Source organism: Myodes glareolus, chromosome 7 (genome assembly GCF_982192425.1).
Source record: "Myodes glareolus chromosome 7, mMyoGla1.1, whole genome shotgun sequence".
Classification (NCBI taxonomy): Eukaryota; Metazoa; Chordata; class Mammalia; order Rodentia; family Cricetidae; genus Myodes; species Myodes glareolus.
Window position 1 is genome coordinate 69,886,185 of NC_142032.1, and position 24,468 is coordinate 69,910,652.

The window sequence follows — 24,468 nt, forward strand, 5'->3', positions numbered from 1 at the left end:
ACAGCTTTATTCGAAGCAGCAGGGGAGGGCAGAGAGGACAGGGAATGCTGAGAGCTTGTGGCTGCATTCAGCCTTCACAAAAAGCCCTAGAACTCGAGGGGAAAGCCTTCCAGGTGAGAGCAACCTCATTCTAATTGTTCAGCATGACTGATAAGCTGTTAGAGGGTTCTGCAGAGGCTACTTCGCCTTCTAAGCAGGGATCCAGCTAATGGCAGGAGTGTGGGCAGGTCTCTCCAAGCCTGGGCTTTTCCTCTGCTGTTGGGCTCTCAGATCCAGCCCAGTGATGGCACCTCTCCTCACTCCCTACCCCAGCCGCTTGATGGGCTGTGTGCAACTAATGACTCTTCTAATGAGAGATTTACCACGTGGGGCTTTTAGAGGCTGCGCCATCCTCATTTGTCCAGCTCTCGGCGGAGCCTGTAATCATCTCAGTGGGCTCCGGGAACCAGGCTTGCTGCTCTGGCCAATCCAGCCCAACAGACTGACAGCAAGAAGCCACTAGTCCCATACCCAAGTGTCACATTTCTCCACCTTGACATCTTATGAGAATATTTTTGCATCTCGTTTCTCTAATGAACCTGAGTTGACAGGTTTCTCTGATGTCCCTGGAGTCCTCCTTGTCAGCTGGGCTTGGGTCACCTCTTGTCCTCTTTTGAAGAGGTTTCAGAACTGTCCTATTTTCTGTTCATGTGTTTGTTCATCCTCTAGCTTTGAACTAGAATCTAATCACCCTTGTTTATCCTCTAGAAAGTTGCGTGCCCTTGCTTAATGATCTGGGCAACTGGGATCCTATGACAGGCTGCATGTCACTCAGGCTGAAGCTGGGAAGGAGGCGTCCTCTACTTAGTCACCATTGTCTCCAGTGTTTTGTAATAGCTGTTAGGGTAAAAGTAAAATGCTGCAGATCCCCAAGGGGCACAACAGCAGAAACGCTGTAGGTTCCCCTGAGTGGCGGCAGTGGGCAGTGGACACGAGACCAAGGCGGACCATGAGGGCAGCCAGTCCCAGGCAGGGAGCCCCCGAGTGCCCGCAAGCCATGAGGGCCAGTGGGTTCTAGGCAGGGAGCCACATGGTGGGTAAGAGACCTTGGCAGGGCAGCCAGTCCCATAGGAACATGTGGTGGGTGAGAGACAAAGATGGATAGGCACACCATGCAGAGTGAGGTTGGATATTTATTTAGTGGATTATGGAAGGGAAGGGAAAGAGGAAAAGGGGAGAAGGAGGAAGAGCAGAGAGAGGCCGAGAGAAAGAGAGGAGAAACAGAAGGGGAGGGAAGAAGGGAGCAAGGCAGAAGCTGCCTCTTTGGGAGAGACCTGGAAAGGAAGAAGCTCAGTCTGAAAGCAGAAGGAAAATCTGCCTGTCTCTGTGGTGGATGGGGGAGGGAGTGGGCGGGGCTTGTCTCTTAAAGGGACAGCACTGACCATTATAATAGCCATCTGGATAATGACTTCCCCTGAAATCAAATGGCTGAATGACTTCAATATGGTATAATAATGATTTGTGTTCAGGAAGCTTGATGAAGAAGAAAGCATAGTTTTAAGAAGCTCAAGTGCAAATTAAGTCAGTTTCTTCTTAATAAAAGGACAAAGTTCAAGTGGTGACTGCCACCCTCTCCCATGCGCCTTGGCTCACACGTTCTCAACACTTTGCATCCCAGCCATGTTAGGACAGGACTCCATGAGAGAACAGGGCACCATTCTGCAGCCCAGGAAGAGATGGGGCATTGAGTCCTTGAGAGATGCCAACCTGTTTAGGGTAGAGCTGAGTGGGGTCTGGAACCTAGTGTCCTTGCTGCCTACCTGGACTCTTCCTAGATAGGGCCAGAGGAACAAAGAGGCTCTTCTTCCACCAAGCCTTCCTACTCCATGAGTCATGGTTCTCCACTTAGATTCCTAGGAGGGGCAGGAAACCTGGGCCCTGCTTTCTCTGAGTGGGGCTGCTCACTAACTCTGTAGATGACTCACAGAGAAAGAAGTCTCCCCTTCTCTTTAATCTCCAGATCCCTTCTGAAGGAGTGTGGACCACACAACACTGATCGCCTATGTTCAATTGCAGCCAGCTGCCACTGTCAATCAGGGCCTTAACCTACTTCCTCTTTCCCCCTCACTCCACGCAGGCAGTAGCCTAGAAGGAAAAGATAACTTTTTTTAAAACGGTGACTTTCATGCGGCTGCTAATATGGTCTATGTATCTGCCTCCCTCCCTACAGACTTCTCAAGAAGATACTGTAGGGCTGTGGAGATGGCAAGACCTGAGTTCAACCCACAAAACCCAGCATAATAAAGCTGGGCACAGTCGTTCAGGATGTAATCCCAATGCTGGGGAGGCAAAGGCTGGAGATTCCTTTGGGCTGGCTGGACAGCCAATCTACCTTACATTAGTGAATTATAAGCCAATGACAATGTTAGAAATGAAGGCTGGCTGAAGTCTAAGGAATGGTGATCAAGATTGTCCCCTGGTCTCCACATTTGAAAGAACTACAGTTGGCCTAAGAACATATTGGGTAAGATCACGTCTGAGTCACAGAATGAAAGGCCAAGGTGAAGTTGCAAGAAAGAACAAGAAGCCAGGACTCAGGTATTTGTGCATCTGCTGTATTCGGCGTTACTCATGTAGCCACAATACAGAGGCATCCCAGGTACCAGCTAATAGATGAATAGATAGGCAGATTGGCATCTATCTGTACGACAGGATGCTACTCAGCTTTCAAAGAGCAGGAATCCTAACACATGGATAACCCGGAGGATGTATATCATATGAATGAGACCTCAGGTGTCGTTCCTAGGGCTGGGGACTCATAAAGGTAAAAGGCTAGGAGCCAGGGACAGGAGGGGTGTCCACAGGGCGTTTATATCATGCAAGGATACCTTCAGTTCTGCAAGATGAGACGTTCTAGGAACTGAACGGTGGTGACCGCTGTGTCGCAGCACGACTGCTCTTAATGTCACCAAATCTCATGCTTAAAAATGAAAGAGGTGGGAAATGTTGCCTTCTGTATGTCTACGACGAATTTTTAAAGAGTCACATGTCACATCCCTCTCCCCATTAGGCTATGGACTCTTCAGGGACAGGGACTTCTGCGTGCCATGTGTGCCATGTATCTATGTTCTTCTGGTCCTGTGCTTCTCCAAGGCTGGGGTGGTGGAGCTGCTGCTCTGATTGTGAGCAAGCTTCACCAGGAATGTGGGATTTGTGCATGTCTTACCAAGCTGGGTGGTCTTCACAGTCGAGGACTGTGCCCCTGTGCTGCCTCCTCCAGAGGAGACTCACATTCCTGCCACTTAGCCACTGCCTCAGATTTCCAAGGGACTGTGCCTCACACTCTGAGGGTCTTGCTTAATTATATTCCGTAGGTCTGAAAAATCCGCAGGCTTTTTAAAACGTCTTTATTCTATTCCGTAATTGACAAAGTATGTGGACGGTGCCTCGCCAACATCTGCCTCGAGGTCAGCCCTCCATCCGACTCAGCCACTGTGACCTGATGGTGCTACGCCTCGGGTTCAGCCAGTGACATTCACGTGGACTAACTGCGTACAAAGGCACTGCTCATCAAGATAATGACCACGCTGTGGAAGCCTCATCCCAGAACATAAAGCTGTCCCCGTCCCAAATGACCCGTTTCATATAAGGTCCTGAATTATGCAGCTGGCCAGATCGCCCCTTTGGCCTTGGCCATTGCATCGCTCATGCTTGAGTGGTGACTCATGTGTGCCAGGATCATCTCAGCCCAGGGGTTTCAGTTCAGTCACTTCTGCAGTACGTTACTAGCTTCTAGCACGGCTTAAACAGCACATCACTCTGTGGTTGGCCACAATCGTCTCCCTTCACCTGTGGCTTCACTTGAGTATGGCTTGTTTCCCGTCACCGACCATAGTCTGAGAGTATCAAGTGGCGAATTACACAAGTAAGCAACTCGTGTTTTAGAAGTTGTGCATTACAAGCACCGAGGAGATGACTCCGTGGGTGAAGTGGCTGCGGCATAACCATGAGGACCTGAGTTCGATTCCCCAGAACCTACATTAAAAAAGCAAAAAAGAATCCAGAGTTAAGCTGAGTGCTGACTCAGTGGCGAGAGCCCTTACTGAGCCTGTGAAAACTGGAGAGCAGATCCCAGTACCCATTGTCACAAGCTGGGCATTGTCCCTACAGACCTGCAGCCCCGACACTGAGCGGGTTCGAGACAGGAGGATCTCTGGGGCTTGCTGGCTCCAGTCTAGCTGGAAAATGACAAGATCCAGGTTCAACTAGAGACCCTCCCTTAAAAGAGTAAGGTAGGTGGGCAGGGGAAGTGGTGGCACACACCTTCAATCCCAGTATTCAGGAAGTAGAAGCAGGTGGATCTCTGTGAGCTTGAGGCCAGCCTGGTTTCCAGAAGGAGTTCAAGGAGAGCCAGGGCAGTTACACAAAGAAACCCTCTATCAAAAAACCAAAAAGAAAAAAAAAATAAGGTAGAAAGTTATAGAGAGCCCTCCTTTGACTTCCAGCAACATATATAGGCATGTGTACCAATACACACATGGGCATATGCAAAACACACACACACACACACACACACACAGAGAGAGAGAGAGAGAGAGAGAGAGAGAGAGTTTTACTATAGCATTTTATCGTGATCGTTCATGCTTTATCACTGGTTACTGCTGCCAATCTCATATTCTGACTGATTTTTAAATTGCACTTTGTCCTAGGTCTCCCAGTATAGGGAAGGCATAGTATGTAGATAGCAGATACCATCTGCAATTCTAATATTCCAGCTGTGTCATGGACTACTTCCCTTCCCAGATAACGGGGAATAACTGTGGAAGCCACTTCAAATTGAGTCACCTATAAATCACAAGAAAATATTCTCCGTATCTTAGGGTCAAAGATAGTTTACTTGATTGTATAAAAGCCAACCATAATAGCTATTGCAGTAGATGGAATGTCTGTCATATAGATGAGCTTGAGCTAGAGTAGGGTATAAAAGCTGGAACTAGGGAGATTAAATTGTTTAACATTATGATGTTACCTGACGGTATTTAGTCCTAAGAAACTTTTAAATGGATTTATTTTTACTTTTTAAAATTATGTGTATCTGTGTAAGTCTGTGCACAGTGAACACAAGCCTCCAGAGTCCAGAAGAGGGCGTTAGACACCCTGGAGCTAGAGTTACCAGTGGTTGTGATCCCCCTGCTGTCGGTGCTAAGAACCCCCTCAGGTCATTTGCAAGAGTGGTCCATGCTCTTAACCTCTGAGACATCTCTGTAGCCCTCTTGAGGAACTTTCATAGGGACTTACTGCTTAGTAGTAAGTGACCAACATCATCACAGCAAGTGAAACACAAGAAAGTAGGGACAGCTTGGGAAGAAATCTTCCAACTCCAGGAAGTACTTAGAGTCCCCCCCAACACACACACACTCAGGTCTAACTGTTCCCAGCAGGAAGCTTTTAAACAATTCTCATGAAACTCATTGTACTTGTCAAATGAGTCTCAGATGTTAACCCCAAATTAATACTGGCAAGAAGCGATCTTGAGGTGGCTATTCACCGCCTGGTTGCTAGGTAAACATTCCAATGATTTCATCAGCCAGACCAGGGTGGAAGGTTGGAAACCGGACTCATTCTGAGAGTGGCAACAGGTACACACTGTGGCCATGTTCCTCAATTTGGCAAAGCACGTTTTCATCATTAGATGATCTTTGAAATGAAGTAAGATGGCTTTGAAGCATCAGTGGGACATGATCAAACTGTCTGGGCAAGGTATGTTCTGGTTTCTCCTTCACAGATATCAGAGTATAAGTACTATACTTGTGTGGTGTCTACTTGGTATCTTCACCTGACCAGACATCATTGGTACCAAGTTCCAGGAAGAGAGATGGATGTTAGGAGTCAGGCTGATTGACAGGCACAACAGTATACGCCATCACACTTGTCTGGGACAGGACTGTGAGTTGCCTTGCTCCCATCTACTAAAAGATGCTCCAGGCCTAACCCTTGATGGTTTGAGTATGACCTCATTGGAAAGCAGGGTCTTTGAAGATATGGCTGTGTTAAGGGGAGATCACACGGGAGGAGGGTAGTCCCTAGCCCTAGTATCTTTATGAGGGCTAAAGGATTTGGAGGCATAAGCCCATGAGAAAGACAGCTGTGGGAAGATGGAGGCAAAGTCTGAGCCAGGTGGCCACGAAGTCAAGAAAACGAAGGATTTCCAGCACACCCAACATCTGAGAGTCAGAGGAAAGGACCCTTCCCTGGAGCCTTCAGGGGAAGCACAGTTTGTCCCTATGGACCCAGTTTTCAGCCTTCAGGGCTATAAGAGAATGACCTATTGTTGCTGTGAGCCTCATGGTTTATGGCAATCTATTAACGGCATCTATAGACAACCTGTACAGACTCTAACACAACCTTGGATGTGCAGGTAGGAGCATGTCAGAGAGTTCCTTTGAGAGGAGGTAACTTTGCACTGTGTAGGGCTGAGGGACTAGCAGTTAACCCAAGGAAGGGCTGGGAGGCAATGCACATGATCAAGTTGTGAGACAGTTCAAGGCTGTGAAGAAGTTCAAGGTACCCACAGCCAGGATGTGAAGCAGTCTTGTCTCAAGGATTCCTATCCTGGTTCTCTTAAGCCTCTGGGTGCCCATTCATGGTGTGCCAATGTTAAATTTTCTAAGCCAAGGCGTCTCTACTCAAGGTCACTGCCGGTGGTGCTGAGGGGATTTAGCCAAGCTTGCCAGGAAGAATGGCTAGTAGTCATTGGTCCAGGCGTGACCTTGCCAAGACCGGGAGCACAGGGAAAGTATACTGATGCGATGGAGAGGAACCTTCCCATGAGACCAGCTTTGCCTTCTGGGAGGATGCTGGCGGTGAGAGGAGGCAGGGATGCAAAGGGTAAGGCTTGTATGACTGCTCACCAAGCACGTAGGCAAGAGGGATGGAGTGTTGACCTCTAGGGAAGTTAAATGATCTCCTTTTGGGGAAGGCTGAGTCAGGGATGACCTGGAGCAGTTGGGCTTAAAGGTGGTACTCATCAAGGGGACCCGGACCCTGGGGAGATTGTTCCGTATGGGTGTGTTAAGAGAAAGCAGCGGTGAACAGAAGGCATCAAGGAGAGAACTCAGAAAAATTCACAAAAGACCACATTGTTCTATAAGTCCCGAATGGGAAGAAATCTGTAGAGGCTTAACTGAGGTTAAATCCCACAGGGACAGTGAAATCTAAATCTTAAGCGATTTTTCTCTACGAAATGTGTTTGAAAACGGTGAAAGAAATTATTGTTAAGGAGACAGAGGCAATCAAGAGTACCCTCTGACTCCTGTCAGATTAGAAATGCCTTTCTACAAAAACCCCCAGTAGAAGGAGAGGAGACTGAGTGTACCTTGCCTCTGACACAGTGACTTAGATGCAGAAGGAAGTGCACTCAGGCACACACCCAGAATCCATACACTTCCTGTTTGCATGTGGCATTGATGGATTGATTCATTAGGCAATACACGGTGGCTCTTGTTGCTGTTCTTCGGGACAGCTGAAGCTGTGTTGGCCAATGCGTGGGAATTTATCACTCTGTATGTACATCCTACGAGTCATCAGAGTGTGACTAGCTCTTGTCTCTTTTCATTCTTTACCTTGCTCCATGTGCCCCCTGCTTTGTCATCTGCTTGCTTGTTCAACTTTCTCCCCACCCCTTTCCATTTTTCTGTTTAAAATTCTCCTATGATGATCTTCATAGTCATCTTGACTTGATACATACACCAGCAAGGGTGACTGTGGATCATTGGATCATTTGAATGATTTTAACCAGTTGCATCATATATATCAGTTGGCTAGCATTGCATTAGGTTTATATTAATTAAAGCCTCCTCTGATTCCTTTGCTTAGAGGTGGGACCCAGATCCTTGCAAGTCGCAAGGTATTTTTAAATCAAAACATCATGGCTCCCTTCTTAGTCATCAATTTAACATCTATAAGGGAGGTTATTAGTCTTAGACTATGTGGGACTTGAGCTGCTTCAAGTGTGCTGAAACACTGGTTGAAGCATGGGTGGATATCTAAGCTTCCCAATGGGATCCTCATTAGGTAGATCTGGGGGGTGGTACCACCAGAACAGATGTCTATTATCAATTCATCTAATATTGGCCTTGTTGCTGAAGGAGCGCACTTGGAGAGATTCTGCTATGGGGTAGAAAAGAGGAATGGTTAGCCACCATAGCTTTTCCCTCCAAGAACCAAAGACCTGAGGCAGAGGTTGAGGGCATCAAGAATAGATAGAGTGTTCTTTAAGAGATGATCCATGGGTCAGTGAAGGGTACTCAGTAGAGGGGGACCTGAGTGAAGATGTTGTCCAAAGTTAACTTTGGCCTTTTGTCAATGTTCTGTCATGGCTTTTTATATCATAATCACAGTAGTTATGATCCAATGTGAAGAATTATGCTCAAGAAAGAAAGGGGCTCTGCATTATTGACAGCAAGTTACTAACAGCAAAGGGATGGAGTAGCAATCTAGCAAAGGGATAGTGTAGCAATCCAGCAAAGGGATGGGGTAGCAATCCAGCAAAGGGATAGTGTAGCAATCCAGCAAAGGGATGGGGTAGAAATCCAGCAAAGGGATGGGGTAGCAATCCAGCAAAGGGATGGGATAGCAATCCAGCAAAGGGATGGGGTAGCAATCCAGCAAAGGGTCAATGAGGGCTCAAAAGCATTAGTTTCATGTTCTTACTTTGTAGATGGAGAAAACAGAAATAGTGAGGCAAAAAAAGGTATGTATAGCCACGTGACTATAATTGCTACCTCAACTGTAAATGAGTCTTCAGATACAAATTGTAACTGACCTGAATCCTTCAGTTGGTCAGGCCCTACAACCTAGGGCAGTTCTTTTCACCTAAGGCCATTTTCCCATGAGTCATTTTACAGTTTTTGTAGATTGCCTCATACATGGTATTAATGTCACAGCCACATGCTCCATAGGTTTTTGGTTCCTTTCCATAGTGTGTCATTATGTTTTTCCTATGTTGTTACATAGACTTAATGTTCATATTTGAAGGTTCTTCAGTCTCTCTACCTGAATCTTCTCAATTATTATAGTACAAGAAATATGATGCCCCAAATAAGCCCATGTTCTGATCCATTCTTGAGATGAAGACATTACCTTGGATTGTCCAGGGGGCCTCCCTCTAGTTCAGGAATCCTTGTTCAAGCAAAACAGTAGGGAAGAGTCAAGGAGAAGGGAGAGCAGGAAGAGCAGAGGCTGGAGAGAGGCAGGCACGGGTTAAGAAACATGGACAGTGTCTAACAACAAGAAAAGTCCAGGAAAGCAATTCCCCCCTAGCACCTTCAGAAGGAAGTGCTGGGCTGCTCATTTGACGTTAGCCCAGTGTTGAACTTGACCTCCACAGCTGTAGAGGATGCATTTGTCTTGTGGCCAGTTGTTACAGCAGGCATAGGAAACTCAAATGTACTCAATCACTCATGCTTCCCAATCCCAGCAGCCTTCCCTTTCCCCCACTAGAAGTGAGGCTCTTCCCAATAGCGAGTGCTTATTAGGACATACTATTATTTTCTGCACATTGCACTGAGATCAACTTAGTTGTACCACTCAAATTATCCCAGTAACCCTGTGAAGTAGCCACCTCTGTATTCTCTATAACACAGGGAGGAACCAGCGTATGCCAAGCAGTGTGCTCAAAGTTATCCATGGACCCAGACCTGGAACTCAAGCCCTGGGTCTCTGTGGTTCAATGTTAGTGTCTGTGTGACCACTGGTACTACCACGTTAGCGATACTGGACTTTGGCAGGAGCCACCTGGGCCTGTGCTCTAACAGTAGCACCCCCAACCACTTATGGCATATTTACCTGATACCCCACCCTTACCAAAGTGCTTTGATGAAGATCTCCCAGGGCAGTGAGGGCAAGGCCTGTGGTTCTGTAGGCGGTACCATTGTCTGCATTTATGGATGAAGGCAGAGTCCACAGCTGATACACTGAGGGCCAGCTAGGGCCAAAGCAGAGCAGATGAAAACCCATCGAGTCCCCAAGACTGCTTATTCTAAAGTCCTCACTCCCATGCCATGCTACACAAGCAGGCCAGGGGACTTCTGTCTCCATCAGTCTCACTGTCAGATCATCACGAAGCATCAGCATTGCACAGGAGCCGGCCAAGCCCCTCAGGTCTGATATTAGTGCTTCACAGAAAGTAATCAGTGCACATCACCTTGAATGACCCGTTGTCATTCAGCGAGTCATAGATGGAGCCAGAGCCCAAGTCAGGACATGACAGAAGTTTATTGTCACTCAAAGACAGGATATGAAGGAGGTAGGCTTTGGGTGGGTTAGAGGTGACCCTTGGAAACCCCCAGAGTCAAATCCTGGCCCCTTCACAAATCTGCCAAACTTGACAGTGCTGTAGTATATGATGTTTTTCTCTGAATAATGTTTTAGCCTCTATCTAAAGACGAAGGGAATCTTTTTATGGTGCTGGAGATGGAGTCTTCACCCCCACCCTGATGTCACCATATTCTAGGACTCTGACATAGCATGTTAAATTTAGAGCCTGTTTTTGACAGTTTTAATCTCTAGGATCAGTATCATCCATCGTAGTGTTTTGAAAAATCACATTCTACAGAACGTGGTCTTGGGGAGAGCATGTCTTGCCCCTGGTCTGAAGAGACTAGATCTCTGGCTATTTTTGCACAGACTCCTCCCAGCCAGGTCTTCCTATGTCTAACTCACATTTCTGTAGGAACATCCTGGCAAATATTACTGTGAGAAATCTCAGGGTCACTGTCACTGTGGACACACGGGTAAGCATGTCTCAGGACCCAGGTTGGCTTAAAGATGCTCCTTGCTTTTATCCAAAGATGCTTTTCCTAAAAGCACCTTTGCTTGGAGTTCTAAGAGTCAGACAGGGCAGGTTCCGTCCATCAGGAAGCTTAAGCCAAGAGAGGTCTTGTCCATGTGTCTATCTTTCTCTATATTCAGGCCTGACCAAAGCCATAGTTGTCTTTATAGCAAAATCCCCTTACGTCATCCCCCAAATATCTTCACACTCTCTAAAGCGGCTTGGCCATCAGTACCCGGTCACCCACTGTCCATTCAATAACGGTTGCATCGAGAAGCTGGCCAAAGTCAGTCTTGTATTTATGCCTTGATGCTAGAGATGCCAGGAAATGTAGAAATGTGGTTTTCTCTCTCTGAGTGTGAACTTGGGACAATGGAAACATGATTAGAGCCACATCTGGTCAAGCACTTACTGAATCTAAAGAACAGGAACAACTGTATGGGGAAGGATACTTGTAGCCGAATCAATAATAATGAACTCTGAGAGCAGAAGTGGCTGGAACAGACAAGGGAAAAAAACATGGGTCTTGTCATGGCTCATAATGTACTTGAGCTACAATTGGTTGGTACATTATGTGAGTGGGGGCCATTAAATTTTATAGTAAAATGGAAGTTACACGTTCTTTTTTATCTTTCTGTGCACTAAAAGTAGCCGTGTCGTCTCCTTTTGTCTAGGATTACTGGACACGCGCTATAGTACAAATGATCAAATCGCCTTTAAAATTCTCCAGGCTGATGTTACAGAGAGGAAGCTGGACTTCGCCAAGGTAACATATGCTTGTGGCTTCTAGACTGGTCAGCAAAAGGTGTTGAACTATAAAACACAATTGCTGGCCTGCTCAGGATAGATTTGTGGTTTGTTTTCTTTAGTTGAATGTTGAATTAATGAATCAGGAGAAATCCAGCCACAAGTGATTAAGAATTTTATAGGAAAAGAATAACGCATATATATATATATATGTGTGTGTGTGTGTGTGTGTGTGTGTGTGTGTGTGTGTGTATTAAATAACTCTTCTATAATCTCCATAAGTTTGCAGGGTCAGAGGAGAGTATGATGGTTTAACTCAATTTTAAAGTAGGAGGGGGAGCCAGAATCTCCTGCCATGTAGTGTTCGGAAGGTCAGGAGGAAGTGCTTTGAAACATAACAAGCTGGTACAGGTTGTTTCAGCTGAAAAGGCATCAGTAGTGTGAAACCGAGACAAAAATTAGAAGTCATGTTTATATAAGGAAGGGCTTCAAACCAGAGGGTGGAGAGCTCTGCCCACAGTGGTTAGCATTGCCAGTTTATATGCCAGGTCCTCTGTAATTGACTGACTCATTTGATGCTTCCGATGGCCCCGAGTGGGAGTCCTGATGCTGAACTCTTTGTGCAGAAGCCAAAACAAAGCTTCGATGTAGAGTCACGCATCGCACACACGCAACTCTTGAGGCAGCTAAGCTGCTGGGCCCCAGATCTCTCCTTTCCTCCTTTGCTCTGGAGGTCTGACCAGATTATAACACACCTGCTGGGTCTTATCAATATTTCCTTGTATAAGAGTTAAATAGTAAACATGTCTGCTCTTGGGTTCTTTCTCAGAATTATGTGCCTTTCATATAACTCTGCATTTAGTAAAGATCTACTGCTCATCCGGGGATCTCTGGCCCACATCTCCCAAGAATAAAAGATGCTATTCGAGTTTGGTTTCTGTTGCTATGACGAAACCAGCTTGGGAAGGAAAGTGTTTGTTTGACTTACAGGTTGCCGTCCATTAGCGAGAAGTCCAGGGCAGGAGCTCAAGGCAGGAACCTAGAGACAGAAACTGGCTCAGAGATGGAGGAATGCTGTTTACTGACTTGTTCCTCTGCTTTGCCCACCTGCCCTGGGATGCACTGTTCATAGTGGGCTGGGCTCTCCCACATCAATCAAGAAAATGCCTCACAGCTACACCCATAGACCAATATGATGGGGGTATTTTCTCAATTGAAATTCCCACTTCTCACGTGACTCCAGCTTGTATCATTAGCAAAAACTAAGCAGTGTCGATGCTGTTCTGGCCCTTAAGATGAAAAGAGATGCAGTTGCCAGCATTCAAAGCCTGTTCTAGAGGGGCACATCACGGTCATTGTGACAAGACTCCAACATGCCTTGGTGTACTTGATTTGTTCCCTGGGAGCAGAGCAAGCACCCAGGGTAGAAGGTGGTGGGGTGTAAACAGGAGGAGGTGTGGTCATTGGAAATGGAGGTTAGAGGAGAGGCTGGGGAAAAGAAGAGTTGAGTCCGGGAAGGATGGGAACACTGCTGAGAGGGATTACTACTTTTAGAAGAAAAGATTTAGGGCCAGAGATACAACACAATTCTAGAACTTTTGCATAGCACACACAAGGCCCCAGATTCTATTCTCAGCACAGTGGAAAGGAAGAAAATGTTGTTGTTCGAGCTGACCATATTTCCCTTCTGTTCTCTACATTGACCTGGAACATTCCAGTACTTTCCTATTAATGTCAACACTAATCAGTGTTTGATCACTAATCATGATAAAGATCTTGGGGCCATGTGGCCAAATCCCTGTATTCATGTTCTCTCTCTCTCTCTCTCTCTCTCTCTCTCTCTCTCTCTCTCTCTCCCTCTCTCCCACACCCATACCCCCCCCCACACACAAACATACACATACATGAGGAGAGGGAGGACAGGACGGGGAGAAGAAGAGAGGGAGGACAGGAGAGGAAGGACAGGAGGGGGAGGACAGGAGAGGGAGGAGAGGAGGGGGAGGAGAGGAGGGGGAGGAGAGGAGAAGAAGGAGAGGAGAGGAGAAGAAGGAGAGGAGAGGAGAGGAGAGGAGAGGAGAGGAGAGGAGAGGAGAGGAGAGGAGAGGAGAGCAGAGGAGGGAGGCAGTTGTTCTCTGTAACTGAGTCATCTCCTGGAAATCACACCTTCTCAACCCCTGCTTTGGAATTGCCTGGATCATCTAATAGTGTGACTTTCTAATTTTCCTCCTAACCAAGAGCTTTGAAAGGTTGTCCTGTGTGTGTCATAATGCCACCGCCAAATGATGAAACCCTCTAGCAGATTCCCTGCCTGGGTTAGTGCCCTAGCTCTCAGCCTCTCTCCAGAGCCTGCACAAGACTGATCACTTCCCTTCCAAAACACTCAAGGCTGGAGCAATGATAAGAAGCCATGCTTCTTCTGCCTAGTGGTTGTTTAAGAGTAAAACATGGACCACAATCATCACTTCTTCATATATATATATATATATATATATATATATATATATATATATATATGCAATTGCATATCCTGTGGTTTATTAACTGCCTTCCTCCCACTTAAAAGCAAGTAAAACATGGACCACAATCACTTCTAATATATACATACCTACATACATATATGAATCCAAGTTGTCCTTATACTAAAGTTAATGACAATATCATAAAGAAACTTAGGGAAATAGGGGCTGGGAGATGCCTCAGTCATTAAAGTATATGCCTCACAAACATGGGCTTGAGCTTGGATCTCCAACACCCACACAAAAGTCAGGCATAGTGGTGTGCACCTATAACCCCAGCACAGTAGAGTGGAGCAGGAGGTGCTAGAATTTACTGTGCAGCCAGTTTAGCCAGATTGCTGACCTCCAGGATCAGTAGGAGACCCTGTCCTAGAGAGCACAGAGAAAGACAACCTGGTTCATTCTCGGCACACACACATAAACACACACACACACACACACACACACACACATGTGCTGGTGCATCTTCACACATGCAAATGCACAAACACAAGTAAGAAACTTACAAAAATACAGAAACATATACAAAAGAAAATATCAGTTACATATCCTTTCCTTATTTACCCCGTGTTTGAAAAGGCTGCCTTAAAAGTACGTATCAACCTCCATGGCTTTCTTCAGTCAAGCACTATCCCAACATTCCTGTGTCGTTTAAGGGGTTTCTAATTTTTATTTTTAATTTCTTCAGATTATGAGAAGCAATAGCACATCCTGTGGTGTACTGACTGCCTTCCCCCTACTTAAAAGCATTGATTCTTGTTGGTTTCCAGCGGCCGCAAGGAGGAGGGAGTGGGGACTTTTTATTTAATGGGAACAGAATTTTAGCTTTATGAGATGAGTTCTGGAGATGGATGGTGAGGGCTGCACAGCATTATAGGATGCATTTGACAGCAGGGAAACATGCACTTAGAATGCTTAAGATGGCAACTCTCATATCTACTAACCGTAATGAAAACATGAGAGAGAGGTTGATTCTAGCCAGCTTCTTACTGCTGTGTAACCCACCTGAGTCCTCTGGTTTTTACCGACTGCACAGAAAGACAAAGGCTTCACCATAACGAGAGAGCAGAGCTCCCATTTCCCGTTTGTTTTTGCAGCCCCGAGTCCCCGTTGCTTCTCAGCAGAGTCAATGCAAGACTGAATTGCCCTTGTATCCAGGACACGGTAGCACTGGGTTGATAGATTACTCAGCAAGGATGTTTCCAGGTCTGCTCTATGAGGGTCAGCAGGTTTGCAGCGGGTGAAGGTAACAGTGGCAGCGGGTATCTGTGAGGAGATAGATTCGAAGATCTGGGAAATATAGTCATGGGTTGCAGAGCGATACTGGCAAAGCAAAGAACTGTCTCATCCAGGGGGGAAAATACATATTTCAAAGGTCCAGCGCAGACTGAATGCTTCTCCTTTGGAGATATAAATTGCTGCAGGAAGAAAGTCATTTTCACCTCAGTGACTTGGGGTAGGATTGCTCTGAGTACCTGCCACTTATCTCCCTCTTATTTCAATTTAGCAAACGATGCCCTTCTTAGTCAGATGCCTTAAGGCATAAATAAAAAGCAAACAGAGTCGATAAGAAGCATGCAAAGAGTTACCAGCTCTACAAAATCCGGCTGGAAATGTTTAAAATAAATCATTATCTTAAAACATTGAAAAGAAATCAATCGTAGTATCTATGAGCAAGAGATGGCAGGAATTATCTTGGAAGACACTGGTCAGGAGACGATCTGTCACCAAAGCCAGACTCAAACCCAGCCCGGCTGTCACTCACCTTGAACATGCATCCCTTTCAGTACCAGATGGTTTTCTTCATCCTTTTAAATCTAGTCTTACATCTTTCAACTTTATTTTACATGAAAGCTGTCTCTCTTCAAAGCCACCTTTAGTGGCTTTTTTTAAAAGACAGAGGGAATGTCCTTCCAAAATAGCTTGATTTGAGACAATCTGTGCTTTTATAACTTGTCCCTTGTTCTCAGTGTGTGTGTGTGTGTGTGTGTGTGTGCGTGTGTGTGTGCGTGTGTGTGTGCGTGTGTGTGTGTGTTTGTTTGCTGCATTCACCTGTCCATGCAGAGGTCAGAGGTTGATTTCATATCTTCCTTGATTGGTTCCTACGTCATTTTCTGAGATGGAGTCTTCATCCTCTTTCCTAGACTAGTTGGCCAAGAAGCCCCAGGGATCCTCTTGGTTTTAATTCTAATTTCCTAGCACTGTGGTTACAGGTACATGCAGCCATGTCTTGCTTTTTATGTGAGTGCTTGTTGATAGAGATTTCTGTCCCACCCTGTCCTGCAGCAGTTCAGTCCCAAAGAAACACACAGAGGTCTACATTAATTATAAACGGTATTAGCTCAGGTTCCTTATTAACTAATTCTTACATTTTAAATTAATTCTTGTCTGTGTTAGCCACGTGGCTTGGTACTTTTATCAGTGAGGCATTCTCATCTTGATTCCTGTGTCTGGGTGATGACTGCAGACTCAGCCTTTCCTCTTCCCATAATTCTCCTGTTCTGGTTGCCCCACCTGTACTTCCTGCCTGGCTACTGGCCAATCAGCATTTTGTTAAAGCAATGCAAGCAAAAAATCTTTACAGGATAGAAGACCATTGTTCCACAGCCCTTCCCACATCCCCCATCTTTTTCCAAAACAAAAACTCTGAATCTAATTTCCTTTGCTTAGCTTTTTTCCTGACAATTATCCATAGCAATTTGTAATCAATACTTTAAAGAAAGACAAACATTTATAATTCATTATTTTGGGAATGTGGGTGTTGTTTCCCAGGATACTTCCTGCTGATGGGGGGGTGCTGATAATCTTATAGGGACCTAAAGAAAATTTAGAATTATGATCAAGTCCTCACTGGAATATTCTGTGAGGCTTGATCATCTCAGCCAGCAGTCTTGAAAGTGTTCTGCATGTAGAACTCAGACATCTGGGTCATCTGCTCCTATTGCAGATTTCTCAGGGCGGGGGAGTCTTCCTTGATCAAATGTGATTTTCTTAACCCAGAATGAATCCACAGCCTCTCATTTCCTGTGGAAACAAAAGCAAAACCTCTTCTCCAAAGTAACATAACTTTTGACTTAAATTTGAAGTCAAGGCATTTTCAAAATATGTATGTTGGATTAATCCAGTAACATTTATAATTAAATGTCTTTTAGCAGCTGTTGCTCCTTCCTCAGCATTCAAACAATTCAAAGACAACACAATAACATACAGTGTCCAGACTCTTTGTGTCTTTTCCATCTTTAACATGACTTTACTTTAAACTCTATTTTTTCTTTTCCTTTTTAATTTTTAAGTTTTTGAGACAGGGTTTTTCTGTTTATCTTTGGCTGCCCTGGAAATCACTCTGTAGACCAGGCTGTCTTTGAACTCACAGAGATCCACCTGCCTCTGCCTCCCAAGTGCTGGGATTAATGGTGTGTGCCACCACACCCAACTTCTCTCTCTCTCTCTCTCTCTCTCTCTCTCTCTCTTCTCTTCTCTTTCTCTCACCCCCTTTTTTAAGGACTTCATCCTTTTTCTTTTCTCTCCCAAGCCTTCATATATTTTTAAACAAGTTGTAAACCATTTAGAGGTTTTCTTCATCTTTTAATCTATCTTTACTGTATATCTCTTTTTCTGATCACATGAGTCTTTAATTTGCTAAGCAATATGGCTAGGATTAAAGCCATGGCTTTGATGGCTGATCTACCCCATTCCTTAGCTTTCTGAGAGTCTAGCCTCATGGTGGAGGTACTAGACAGAGCCATGTTTACTGTCAACAGATGCTGGAGATCCAAACTCAAACTCCATGCCTGTGCGGAAACACTTCATTAACCAAGCTGTCTCCCTAGCCCTAGGTTGCATATTCTATTTGATTATCTACTGGTCTCAATGAAAAAATGAGATTTGATAAATAAAACTTGCCTTACAGAAGTATTGTATATGCTAAAGGGTGAATAGCCCCTCATCTCCTTTTTAACCTCTCTACTTGTGTTTTGGGGATCTTTGGTTAATATTCAATCTAATGATGGTCCTGATCATTTGGATATTGCCTCCAGCCTATTAATTCCAGGAGACCACTAAGGTTTTTGTTACTCAACATGCACCTGGCATGTAGTATTAATAGGTGTTCAATAAATATTTGTCATCTGGATCATTAAACAGATGGTTTGCCTATAACTGTAATGTTACAAACAACACCAAAAAGTAGTTATTGGAAAGTGTAAGTTGGATGAGATGCCTCTGTTATTTTGATCATATCAGTTATCTACTAATTTCTGCTGAGTCAAGGAAAAAGTAATTTATACAAATGCCTGTAATAATTAGTGTTAATTGTCAGTTTGACAAAGCCTAGAATCACTCGGGAATGGGACTCTGAGCAAACCTTTAGGGGATTCTCTTAAGTCTATTGATGCGGGAAGGCTCATCTTAATTGTGGATGGCACCATTTCATGGATTGGATTCTGGGCCTTTATACTGCAGCCTTGGTGTGACAAGCTACTTCAAGATGCTACTACTAGTGATGGACTGTACATTGAACTTGGAGCTAAATGTACCCTCCTACCCTTCCTTCCCTTTCTCTCCCTCCTTCCCTCCTTCTTTTCCTCTTTTCCTCCCTTCCTTCCCTCTCTCCCTCTCTCCTGCCCTCCCTTCCTTCCATTACTTTCATCCTGGTATTTTATTACGGTAGCAGAGAAGAAACCAAAGCAAGGCTTACGACTTGAGAGACACTGCCACCCTGTCATATCTTTCTGTTCTTCACACCTTCCCTGTGAAGAAGAGAAGGCAGACAATTGTTCCCGGGCCTGGTGCTGGCCAGCGTGTCTTAGCCCAGGAATGGTGTCACCCTGAATTACACAGGAGCTTGAGGAACAAGTTCAGATTCACACTTCTCATTATCACCCTTTCCTCATTCTTCTGATGGAGTCAAAAAAATCACAGCCATACTTTCCAGGCCTCCGCTGGTGAACCCGGCAGCTGGCTCTTTAGCCAGGCTCTCCAGGGACCCTGGGTCCTTTTGCAATGATACCCAAGGCCTGTGGCCCTAGGGAAGCCCTCAGCAAGTATGTCCTTGAGCTCTGCCGGGGGAACCAGACTGTCATTGCCAATATCAGGGTCTTTTCTGTGGAGCTCCAAGCTGAACTGGCAACTCTTTATTACTAGCAATCCAGCCCTGCTAATTCTAAGGCCCAGACTCTCACAGGAGCCTGAACCCAAGATGGGGGCCCTTTGACATTGGTGATTCCAGTACCAGGAAGGGTACATCTTAACAGACTTCTTTTTGATCTTCTTGATTACAGCTATGCAAATCAAGGCTTCTCTGAGGTCAGGATAGGTCCTGGGTCACCTAAGTCAGCTCAACATCCTTCCTCCATATCCACACACCCCTAAGGGTCACCCAAGAGCTGGTTACAAATACAGATTCTAGACCTCGTACCCACAGGTCCTGATTCAACTTATGCCTGGAGACCAATGTCTTCAGGGATCTCTACCCCAAGCCCATGAGATTTTTGAGGGCAATTTGTCAGTGGTTCAAACTCTGCCCTGCAGAGTAAAAGCAACACCGCAGGTTCCAAGCTGGGTTTTGTTTTGGTTTTTGTTTTCTACAAAAATCAATGTCAAAGGAATTCCCACTGGGTGTGATTACACCCATCGTGGGGTGCACAGGAATAATTATTCTCAGAGCTAAATTTAGCTAGAATGGGGGGGGGGGACTGTGACCTGTCAAATGGGCTCCAGGTGCACTGTCATGTTCTTGCATGCAAATCACAGGCCTGGGAAGGCTGCCAGGAGAGGGGTAGAGTAGGGGGAGTCCCACAGCAGACAGGAAGCCTGCTGGAGACACAGAAGCCCTAAAGGCAGTGACTCCTGCCTCCAGCCCCGCTCTAGCCCGCTAGAGTCTACTGATTTGTCTAAGATGAAGGCATGGGCCTCTGGGGTTTGCAGGCTACGGGTAATTGTTTTGTACCATATTATCAGAGGTGCCAGGGAGGCAGCTCTGCTCACAACTGGAGAGTCCACTAGGTGACCTTGAACTGTTGACCTTGAATTGGAAGGTGATAGTAAGACTGGAAGGGAAGCTTCGAGTGCTATCCTTGTCCAGGAGGCAAAAAGATTTTAATTGTTTATAAACTCCAGAGGAGGTTTAAAATGGACTCCCTATTTATTCCCCCATCTCTGATTAGCTTTTGAAATTTGCAACTTCTTAAATACCTTTAAAAAGTAAAAAGGGACAGTGAAACCGAAGGAGCCAGGTTTGGTAGCATACGCCTTTCATCCCAGGGCCCGGATGGCAAAGGCAGGCTGAGCTCTGAGTTCAAAGCCAGCCTGGTCTATTTAGAGTGCTGCTTACTGACTTGTTCCCCATGGCTTGCTCAGTCTGTTTCCTTACTGCACCCAGGAACACCAGTGCAGGGGTTGCACCTCCCACAGTTGGCTAGGTTCTCCTCCATCAATCATCAATTAAGAAAATGGGCACTACAGACTTGCCTATAGGCCCATCTTTTTTTATTTAAATAGCATTATTTTTTTCATTTATTTACACACTAACCTCAGTTTCCCCTCCCCCTCTCCTTTTCCCTTCCCCCTCTTCCCATCTACACCCCTCCCCATCAACCCCTCCTCCTCCATCTCCATTCAGAAAGGGGCAGACCTTCCACAGGCTTGAAACAAAGCATCGCACATCAAGTTGAGGCAAGACCTAGCTCCTCCCTTACTTCACGGCTGGGTGAGGTAATACAGCATAGGGAACGGGTCCACCCTATGTGCCCACCTTAGGGAGGCATTTTTCCAATGGAGAATCCTTTTCCCAATTGACTCCAGCTTGTATTATCAACATGTTATGTGCAGAGTCCCAGGTCCTGAGGGAGGAGAATGCTCAGTGATTTAAATAAATAAATATTAAACATGCAATAAAGGGGACGCAAATCCTTGTTTTCTAACATCTTGGGAAAGGCAAAGCCCAGGCTTCCATGGACCTAGGCCCGCCCCTTGTGAATGCATCCTTGAGATAACAGCAGGCCAGATGTGACTCTGGTCATGCTCCCTACATGGCCTCCATCAGAACCACTGCAGTGTACAGACTACTGTGGATTTCATCATCAGGATGTTAGACCTGGGGAACCTGTGTTCACAATGTTCTAGGTGGTCCTTAGATATGCTGGGTTTTGAGATCTGATGCCTTGAATGCTGAGCACTCTCGTGAGGCCTTCTGGCTTCCAAGGCTATAGTTTTTACCATTATCTCAGCATCTCTGCGGTTCTGTATACAAGTTCATTTTGGACACATTAAAAAATGAGACATGGCTCTGTGCACACTAATTGCTGGGCTGCCCTCAGTCTTCCGCAGTATTCAACATGTCCATGAAAACAGCAAGAGCAGAGGGGTTCTCCTCCTTGCTCTTAATCTGGTTAGAGCCAGTGCCAAAAAGCACAGTGCCTTATTCTGCACATGGCAGTGATTCCCATAGGAACTGGGGAACTGCTAATTAGGAGGCATGCAGTTCCTTGGTCATTTAAAACGTGGACGAAAGCTCCTCAAAGAGTGGTCTTGAGCTACAGCTATACTCTGTGTGCTGGGATACATCCATTTTGGTGCACCCCATTCTGGGGAGAAAAGCCAACTGGTTGGCTAGTCTGGGAAACTGAACTTGAACATCTGATTCCCCTTGTCATGTTCTCTGAGCTTGGATTTCTGTGAGGCCAAGCAAGCAGAAAGTAACTGAATTAGCCTTAACAGGCCAAGATGGAAGATTGTGAGAGAAGAAACTAGGGAGGCAGCCCCTTGTTACGTTTACTGAGACCATCACCAAAGTGCTGAGCCACGGACTATCACTTCCCCAACTCTAGTTCCTAGCCACCTGGATCATTTTGCCTCCCTTCCCTATCGAGGCTGTGAGATTTTGTTTTGGGGTTCCAGGGTCAGGCAGAAGCAACTCTCACAGTCAGAGGGTCCCCACTGATCGAGCACAAACTAAGACCAACACCCAGCTGAGTGAGTCTGCCCTTCCCCTAAGAACATTACTTCCCCACAAACATACCCAGGTTTCCATCTCTTCAGAATGCTCAGATTTGGTATCAAGGGAGCCTTGAAGGCTTTACTGAGAAATCTCAGTGCTTCTTCCCCAGAATCCCCATGACCCATGAGAGTTTACTAACTGTATTCCTGTGAATTCCTGGAATAATTAAAAATGTCTCTGTCTATTTTCTAGGAGATGTTGGCGTCACAAAACACAAAAATGATATCACCTATCATTTCCCAGCTGATTGATGAGAGGAAATCAATGGAAAACGGAGCCCTGCTGCCTCTGCCACAAGCAATCGCTCAGCCTCAACTGTGTCCCCCCAAGCCAGCTTCGGACAGGCACAGTGGAGTGACCATGTACAGGTCATTTGCTCCAGACAGTTTGGGAATTCTGACTCCATCAGATGAGCAAGGACTAGAGACAGAACCACTGTCCATGGGGGACAACCTGGGCAGAGGCCCCCACAGAGGGTTCTCATCTATCACCATCACTGCACGACGTGTAGGCCCTCCGGCCAACTCCTTAGTATGGGACACTGTTAGGGACTCACTATGTCCCAATTGCAGGGCCAAGGATGCTTTGCTCCAAGAGCCCCCAGCTCTGGCCAGTGGTACCCATCTATGTCAGCACAGCGGATCCTTGACCTGTACAGAGTTCCCCAGCAGTGGCTCCATAGAGGGGATGAAGGTACCCCAGGCTCATACGAGGCTGTGTGCAAGGCAGGAGTACTGGATCACCCACATGGGTGACAAAGAGGACAGTTTTTCTTCAGACAGTTCACCATCAAGAAGAGTGCCACTGGTGTTCAGTTCATGTGTCCACCTCCGGGTGTCTCAGCAGTGTCCCAATGCCATTTACTATTTGGACAAATCGCTCTCTGTCCCCCTTGAGCAACCTCAGATTGCTAGCCCCAAAGTCCACAGGTCTGTCCTGTCTCTCAGCCTCCGCTGTAGTTCCCACAGGTTAACAGCAGATGGCGTAGACAGCACAGCTAATGGCGAGCCAATCAGCAGAGCCCTGCCGCGGGAGCTTCTGGAGGGAAAGCAGGACCTCCTAGGTCCACAGTTGGGCCAGCGGCAGGAAGGTCACTGGAAGGAGAGCCCAGCATTGGTGCCAGTACATTTGGGGAGTGGCACGTGCCCTCGGACTAGCTCCCCTCCCCTGGAAAAAGTCAAATTTGCAGATGTGAGAAGGAACCAGGTCCCAGTGAGAAAGGAGAAAGAGGAGCTTGCCACATGTACCACTAGCAGCCATGCCGACCAACTCTCCATCCATATTCCCGGCTGGAGTTACCGGGCAGGTGAGTAGTTGTCCCTTGCTGGAGGGGGCCCAGTGTCAGTGTTGGGCTAAGAGAGTGCTGTTGATTTTCTTCTGTTCACCCATCCCAGTAGCGTGTTCACAGTGAGCATTTGGTTGTCTCTGCCTCAAGTCAACAACTCACAAGTTGGTGCTGAAGTCTGATTGGAAACCTGTTCTCAGATAAGACGTGTAGAGATAGTGAGAGACCTTCACTCAAGTTCCCTGTCCCAGCAAGATAAGTGTCAGGCCACACAGGCAACCCATAGCAAACAGTGGCTCCCATAGCATAGAGTCGTGCTCACAGCACATGCCAGAGCAGGGTAAGTCAAATAAAATGCCACACCACCCAGATTTTTTTTTTAAAAAAACTCTTCAGGGGTCCAACACCTGAACGTTGAGAGATTGTCTAGAATTCTAAGTTTTTTCACTTTTCAATCACGCCATTGATAAATGTGTTAGCCTCAACATTTCAAAACTGCACCTGGGTTCTATAATGGAATGAAGGGTGCGTGTGTTTGTGTATGTGCATTTGTGTGTGTGCGCGCGCGCGCGCGCGCGCGAGTGCACATGCGCATATGTAATAATTACAGCATGTTTTCTAATGGGAAAGTTGGAATGCTCCTTCCCAAACAGCAGCAAAAGGAATCGTGTCCTGAACTGTGTCTGGAGGATCCTGGCTGGGATTTGTTTCTATTTCTGTGATTTCAGGGCCAGACAGACTCTCCCAGGTGGGCTTCCCTGAGACCCCTTGGCTTTCAGGAGAGGAAGTGAGTCTGTCAGAGGGAGGGAAGAGGCACAGATTTCTCTGTCTCTGAGTAAACTTCTGTTTCTAGTCCTGTACTTTCTGTGAGAGTGACTGCGTTATGAGTCATAGACTTTCCACTTGGGGAAAATATTTCAAAGAAATAATAGTAAAACTGAAAACGCAGCATATGCATAATAATTTTATAGTATGAATTTTTGTCCATTAAGGGTTTATTAATTAATAAAAAATGACCGTGAAACACTTAAAGCTATAATGCGTGTGGAAATGTTAAGTGATGCAATTAATTTTAACAAGGGTAGATATATTGGCTGCTGAGAGATCTGTAAAG

General features: G+C 46.0%; 1 protein-coding gene across 5 annotated transcripts in view; it reads left to right on the forward strand.

Moving 5' to 3' along the window:
* Window positions 1-5,573: 5,573 nt before the first annotated feature.
* LOC125413646 ((E2-independent) E3 ubiquitin-conjugating enzyme FATS) overlaps window positions 5,574-24,468 on the forward strand; it is an 87,969-nt gene continuing 69,074 nt past the window's right edge. For 4 of the 5 annotated variants that reach the window (XM_087908322.1, XM_048455246.3, XM_087908324.1 and 1 more), the window contains exons 1-3: window positions 5,574-5,739; window positions 11,485-11,576; window positions 22,262-23,375. In XM_087908322.1, the coding sequence (XP_087764448.1) occupies window positions 5,694-5,739; window positions 11,485-11,576; window positions 22,262-23,375 (1,252 nt within the window). In that variant the 5' untranslated portion in view covers window positions 5,574-5,693. Of the gene's footprint in view, window positions 5,740-8,709; window positions 8,732-11,484; window positions 11,577-22,261; window positions 23,376-24,468 lie in introns of those variants that run through there. The other variant, XM_087908323.1, reaches the window with a different exon arrangement.